This window comes from Electrona antarctica, assembly GCF_951216825.1.
Source record: "Electrona antarctica genome assembly, contig: scaffold_47, whole genome shotgun sequence".
Taxonomy (NCBI): domain Eukaryota; kingdom Metazoa; phylum Chordata; class Actinopteri; order Myctophiformes; family Myctophidae; genus Electrona; species Electrona antarctica.
The window spans coordinates 589,788-597,081 of NW_027638748.1; the positions used below are offsets into that span (position 1 = coordinate 589,788).

At 47.8% G+C, this 7,294-nt stretch overlaps 1 protein-coding gene across 3 annotated transcripts in view; it reads left to right on the forward strand.

Annotated features, from left to right (window-relative positions):
• LOC306917739 (leukotriene A-4 hydrolase-like) overlaps positions 1-7,294 on the forward strand; it is a 56,888-nt gene that overhangs the window by 24,018 nt on the left and 25,576 nt on the right. For all 3 annotated transcript variants that reach the window (XM_079530638.1, XM_079530640.1, XM_079530639.1), the window contains 4 exons: positions 788-860; positions 2,699-2,839; positions 3,637-3,660; positions 3,861-3,931. In XM_079530638.1, coding sequence (XP_079386764.1) covers positions 788-860; positions 2,699-2,839; positions 3,637-3,660; positions 3,861-3,931 — 309 coding nt within the window. The remainder of the gene's footprint in view (positions 1-787; positions 861-2,698; positions 2,840-3,636; positions 3,661-3,860; positions 3,932-7,294) is intronic.

The following is a 7,294-nucleotide window of genomic DNA, read 5'->3' on the forward strand; positions in this document are numbered from 1 at the left end:
CCTGCAGCCTGACATCTGAGAGAGGGGAGAGAATAGGTGAGGACCTGCAGCCTGACATCTGAGGGAGGGAGAGAATAGGTGAGGACCTGCAGCCTGACATCTGAGAGAGGGGAGAGAATAGGTGAGGACCTGCAGCCTGACATCTGAGGGAGGGAGAGAATAGGTGAGGACCTGCAGCCTGACATCTGAGGGAGGGAGAGAATAGGTGAGGACCTGCATCCTGACATCTGAGGGAGGGAGAGAATAGGTGAGGACCTGCAGCCTGACATCTGAGGGAGGGAGAGAATAGGTGAGGACCTGCAGCCTGACATCTGAGGGAGGGAGAGAGAGAATAGGTGAGGACCTGCATCCTGACATCTGAGGGAGAGAGAGAATAGGTGAGGACCTGCAGCCTGACATCTGAGGGAGGGAGAGAATAGGTGAGGACCTGCAGCCTGACATCTGAGGGAGAGAGAGAATAGGTGAGGACCTGCAGCCTGACATCTGAGAGAGGGAGAGAATAGGGGAGGACCTGCAGCCTGACATCTGAGAGAGAGAGAGAATAGGTGAGGACCTGCAGCCTGACATCTGAGGGAGGGAGAGAGAGAATAGGTGAGGACCTGCAGCCTGACATCTGAGGGAGAGAGAGAGAGAATAGGTGAGGACCTGCAGCCTGACATCTGAGGGAGAGAGAGAATAGGTGAGGACCTGCAGCCTGACATCTGAGGGAGGGAGAGAATAGGTGAGGACCTGCAGCCTGACATCTAAATAACCCAAAGAGGGCGTTTTTCATCTGTTCCATTCCCAGAGAGATCGGGCCGAGGTCTCGCGTCTGGTCCGAGAAGGAGTACGTGGACAAGGCAGCCTTCGAGTTCTCTGAGGTGAGTTTCTTTCTCAAGTCCCTCAAGTCTCTCGTCAGGGGGGACCCCAGCTAAATGACAATTAGGAACCAAATGGACCCGTATGGGTCTGTAACTCTGAGAGTGTATACACTCTCAGAGTTAAATCAACATTGATTTTACTATATAAATTGGGGGTCCCAGAGATAGAAATGCCATTAAATGGGGGTCCGTAGACTAATGCATGTCAAACTGGGGGTCCTTGAAATTAAACGGGTTGATAATCACTGCTAGAGTAAAAATCTCCGCTCATGGGGGTCCCTGGCATAATTATCTCTTCACACGGGGGTCCGCGGGCTAATTAGTGTACATTTGGCGGTCCTTGCCCTGAAACAGTTTGTGAACCCCTGCTGTTGTCTGTGTGTCTGTGTGTGTCTGTGTGTGTCTGTGTGTGTCTCTGTGTGTCTCTGTGTGTCTCTGTGTGTCTCTGTGTGTCTCTGTGTCTCTCTGTGTGTCTCTGTGTGTGTCTCCGTGTGTGTCTGTGTGTCTCCGTGTGTGTCTCCGTGTGTGTCTGTGTGTCTCTGTGTGTCTCTGTGTGTCTCTGTGTGTCTGTGTCTGTGTGTCTGTGTGTCTCTGTGTGTCTCTCTGTGTGTCTCTGTGTGTCTCTGTGTGTCTGTGTGTGTCTCTGTGTGTGTCTCTGTGTGTCTGTGTCTCTGTGTGTCTCTGTGTGTGTCTCTGTGTGTGTCTCTGTGTGTCTGTGTCTCTGTGTGTCTCTGTGTGTCTCTCTGTGTCTGTGTCTGTGTGTCTCTGTGTGTCTCTGTGTGTGTCTGTGTGTCTCTGTGTGTCTGTGTGTCTCTGTGTGTCTGTGTGTCTCTGTGTGTCTGTGTGTCTCTGTGTGTCTGTGTCTCTGTGTGTGTCTCTGTGTGTCTCTGTGTGTGTCTCTGTGTGTGTCTGTGTGTGTCTGTGTGTCTCTGTGTGTCTCTGTGTGTCTGTGTGTCTCTGTGTGTCTCTGTGTGTCTGTGTGTGTCTCTGTGTCTCTGTGTGTCTCTGTGTGTGTCTCTGTGTGTCTCTGTGTGTGTCTCTGTGTGTCTCTGTGTGTGTGTCTGTGTGTCTCTGTGTGTCTCTGTGTGTGTCTCTGTGTGTCTCTGTGTGTGTCTCTGTCTCTGTGTGTCTCTGTGTGTCTCTGTGTGTCTCTGTGTGTGTCTCTGTCTCTGTGTGTCTCTGTGTGTCTGTGTGTCTCTGTGTGTCTTTGTGTGTGTCTCTGTGTGTGTGTCTCTGTGTGTCTGTGTGTGTCTCCGTGTGTCTCTGTGTGTCTGTGTGTGTCTCTGTGTGTCTGTGTGTGTCTCCGTGTGTCTCTGTGTGTGTCTCTGTCTCTGTGTGTCTCTGTGTGTGTGTCTCTGTCTCTGTGTGTCTCTGTGTGTGTGTCTCTGTGTGTCTGTGTGTGTCTGTGTGTGTCTCTGTCTCTGTGTGTGTGTCTCTGTGTGTCTGTGTGTGTCTCTGTCTCTGTGTGTCTCTGTGTGTGTGTCTCTGTGTGTCTGTGTGTGTCTCCGTGTGTCTCTGTGTGTGTCTCTGTCTCTGTGTGTCTCTGTGTGTCTCTGTCTCTGTGTGTCTCTGTGTGTCTCTGTGTGTCTCTGTGTGTCTCTGTGTGTCTCTGTGTGTCTGTGTGTGTCTCCGTGTGTCTCTGTGTGTGTCTCTGTCTCTGTGTGTCTCTGTGTGTCTCTGTCTCTGTGTGTCTCTGTGTGTGTCTGTGTCTCTGTGTGTCTCTGTGTCTCTCTGTGTGTCTGTGTCTCTGTGTGTGTCTGTGTGTCTCTGTGTGTGTCTCTGTGTGTCTGTGTCTCTGTGTGTGTCTGTGTGTCTCTGTCTCTGTGTCTGTCTCTCAGACTGAGACCATGCTGAAGACAGCAGAGGACCTGGCAGGACCTTACGTCTGGGGCCAGTACGACATCCTGGTGCTGCCTCCCTCCTTCCCTTACGGAGGCATGGAGAACCCCTGCCTCACCTTCGCCACCCCCACCCTGCTGGTACGTACCCCACCCCCACCCTGCTGTTAGAACATCTATTTATCATTTCCGTTCACAAAAATATATTTTAAAATATCTTTAGAGCTTTTTATTATTATTTCCATTTCTGCTGAGCAGCACGCTATATACCACTATATATGCTTAGATGATTTCTATTTATATTAGGATACATCTGCGCGACTGTAAAGACGAAACGGAAGTGGGGAGGAGGCTCCACTTCCGCTTTATATTTTACTCGTGATCAGAGCTTCCGTTGCTCCAGACTGTATGACGGAAGCATTTATATTTGACTCATGATCAGAGCCTATTGCTCCACACTGTATGACGGAAGCATTTATATTTGACTCATGATCAGAGCTTCCGTTGCTCCAGACTGTATGACGGAAGCATTTATATTTGACTCATGATCAGAGCTTCCGTTGCTCCAGACTGTATGACGGAAGCATTTATATTTTACTCATGATCAGAGCTTCCGTTGCTCCAGACTGTACGACGGAAGCATTTATATTTTACTCATGATCAGAGCTTCCGTTGCTCCAGACTGTACGACGGAAGCATTTATATTTGACTCATGATCAGAGCTTCCGTTGCTCCAGACTGTATGACGGAAGCATTTATATTTGACTCATGATCAGAGCTTCCGTTGCTCCAGACTGTATCAACATTGCGAGAGGCAACAGTCTGGCGAGACTAACCAATGCCTGAAGGCCACCAACCATCCATTCTGTTGTTGCCTGCTGGTCATTATTCATAATTAATATTTCATTATCATACATTGTTGTCTCCACATCTTGCAGGCAGGAGACAGGTCCTTGTCAAATGTGAGTAAACAACCTTCCGATGTTAGTGTAATCTGATACTGTACATGTCTGTCGCTGTACAGTAGTCATGCTGAGCTGTCTGTGTGACTGTGTGACTGTGTGTGTGTGTGTGTGACTTTGTGACTGTGTGTGTGTGTGTGTGTGTGTGTGTGACTGTGTGACTGTGTGTGTGTGACTGTGTGTGCTCCACGTCTTGGCAGGTCATTGCCCACGAGATCTCCCACAGCTGGACTGGTAACCTGGTAACCAACAAGACCTGGGAACACTTCTGGTAAGACAGTGGTTTTCAAACTCGTCCTCCAAATTGGACTTGGTCCAAAACGGCCTCAACCTCTCAGGTCAAAGGTCGGCTTGGCTGCAGTGTGTAGTGTGTCTAGTGTGTAGTACCAGCATTCAAATCCGAGGGGGGTGAAACAAATTCTGGCTTTCTTTGGCCCCCTGGTGGTTGTGGAACGATCTACAGTCCAGACTAACATTGGCGTTGAAAGTTCCCTTGAGTTTTGAGAAGTTTCAAAAGGATCATCTTAGATGTTCAGTTCAACACCTGCACATGTTTGGATTTGTACTAGCCTAGGCTATGTTCATGCCTATATGTGAAGCCTGTACCTCTAGGCTAAACAGCAGGGCAACTGGGTTGACGCAATTATTAATTCAATATCCAGTCGTTGAATCTCTTTTGTATGTCAATCCATTTATTGAGAACATCCATATTCGCAGCAGTAGTATTCAAACTTAAATAAACTGTGTAAACTTACAAACAAAACAACTGAACCATCGACCACGCACGGTAGAAAACTGTGTCGTCTTCCCCTGTCGCACCTGAGTGCCATCACAGTGACAGGTAATAAGGGTTTCCACCTGAGTGCCATCACAGTGACAGGTAATAAGGGTTTCCACCTGAGTACCATCACAGTGACAGGTAATAAGGGTTTCCACCTGAGTGCCATCACAGTGACACCTGAGTGCCATCACAGTGACAGGTAATAAGGGTTTCCACCTGAGTGCCATCACAGTGACACCTGAGTGCCATCACAGTGACACCTGAGTGCCATCACAGTGACACCTGAGTGCCATCACAGTGACACCTGAGTGCCATCACAGTGACACCTGAGTGTCATCACAGTGACACCTGAGTGTCATCACAGTGACACCTGAGTGACATCACAGTGACACCTGAGTGACATCACAGTGACACCTGAGTGTCATCACAGTGACACCTGAGTGTCATCACAGTGACACCTGAGTGTCATCACAGTGACACCTGAGTGTCATCACAGTGACACCTGAGTGTCATCACAGTGACACCTGAGTGCCATCACAGTGACACCTGAGTGCCATCACAGTGACACCTGAGTGTCATCACAGTGACACCTGAGTGCCATCACAGTGACACCTGAGTGCCATCACAGTGACACCTGAGTGCCATCACAGTGACACCTGAGTGTCATCACAGTGACACCTGAGTGACATCACAGTGACACCTGAGTGTCATCACAGTGACACCTGAGTGTCATCACAGTGACACCTGAGTGTCATCACAGTGACACCTGAGTGCCATCACAGTGACACCTGAGTGCCATCACAGTGACACCTGAGTGCCATCACAGTGACACCTGAGTGCCATCACAGTGACACCTGAGTGTCATCACAGTGACACCTGAGTGCCATCACAGTGACACCTGAGTGCCATCACAGTGACACCTGAGTGCCATCACAGTGACACCTGAGTGCCATCACAGTGACACCTGAGTGCCATCACAGTGACACCTGAGTGTCATCACAGTGACACCTGAGTGCCATCACAGTGACACCTGAGTGACATCACAGTGCCATCACAGTGACATCACAGTGACAGGTAATGAGGGTTTCCATGATTGCCATGACGTCATGATATAAGGAGGACACATCATTTGGTCATTAGTTCATTTAAATAAATAAAACAAAATCCAACCCTATATATTTATGTCGGTTTAGATTTAGTAAATTGTGTATTTTGCCCTGCTACTAAAACATTTCCTGGAGACAGAGCTGCATACAGATAACAGACACGTTGTCCTGGAGACAGAGCTGCATACAGATAACAGAGACAGAGCTGCATACAGATAACAGAGACAGAGCTGCATACAGATAACAGAGACAGAGCTGCATACAGATAACAGAGACAGAGCTGCATACAGATAACAGAGACAGAGACAGAGCTGCATACAGATAACAGAGACAGACAGAGCTGCATACAGATAACAGAGACAGAGCTGCATACAGATAACAGAGACAGAGACAGAGCTGCATACAGATAACAGAGACAGACAGAGCTGCATACAGATAACAGAGACAGAGACAGAGCTGCATACAGATAACAGAGATAGAGACAGAGCTGCATACAGATAACAGAGACAGAGCTGCATACAGATAACAGAGATAGAGCTGCATACAGATAACAGAGATAGAGACAGAGCTGCATACAGATAACAGAGATAGAGCTGCATACAGATAACAGAGACAGAGACAGAGCTGCATACAGATAACAGAGACAGAGCTGCATACAGATAACAGAGACAGAGACAGAGCTGCATACAGATAACAGAGACAGAGTCAGAGCTGCATACAGATAACAGAGACAGAGACAGAGCTGCATACAGATAACAGAGACAGAGTCAGAGCTGCATACAGATAACAGAGACAGAGCTGCATACAGATAACAGAGACAGAGACAGAGCTGCATACAGATAACAGAGACAGAGTCAGAGCTGCATACAGATAACAGAGACAGAGCTGCATACAGATAACAGAGACAGAGACAGAGCTGCATACAGATAACAGAGACAGAGACAGAGCTGCATACAGATAACAGAGACAGAGACAGAGCTGCATACAGATAACAGAGACAGAGACAGAGCTGCATACAGATAACAGAGACAGAGTCAGAGCTGCATACAGATAACAGAGACAGAGACAGAGCTGCATACAGATAACAGAGACAGAGCTGCATACAGATAACAGAGACAGAGACAGAGCTGCATACAGATAACAGAGACAGAGACAGAGCTGCATACAGATAACAGAGACAGAGTCAGAGCTGCATACAGATAACAGAGACAGAGCTGCATACAGATAACAGAGACAGAGACAGAGCTGCATACAGATAACAGAGACAGAGTCAGAGCTGCATACAGATAACAGAGACAGAGACAGAGCTGCATACAGATAACAGACAGAGACAGAGCTGCATACAGATAACAGAGACAGAGCTGCATACAGATAACAGAGACAGAGACAGAGCTGCATGCAGATAACAGAGACAGAGACAGAGCTGCATACAGATAACAGAGACAGAGACAGAGCTGCATGCAGATAACAGAGACAGAGACAGAGCTGCATACAGATAACAGAGACAGAGACAGAGCTGCATACAGATAACAGACACGTTCACATAAAAGGAAAAACACCATGAAACACAAAACAGAGATATTGCACACGTTCCCCTTGATAAAGTGCAACTAGTCAATAAAGTGCATTCGGCAATCTCTGATTGAGCATTTTGATTGACAGGGGAACGAATAAGTGTTTAAATCTATTATACCCATACGTATATTTCAGAGGTACTTTGAGGTGTATTATGGATGTTGTATTTGCT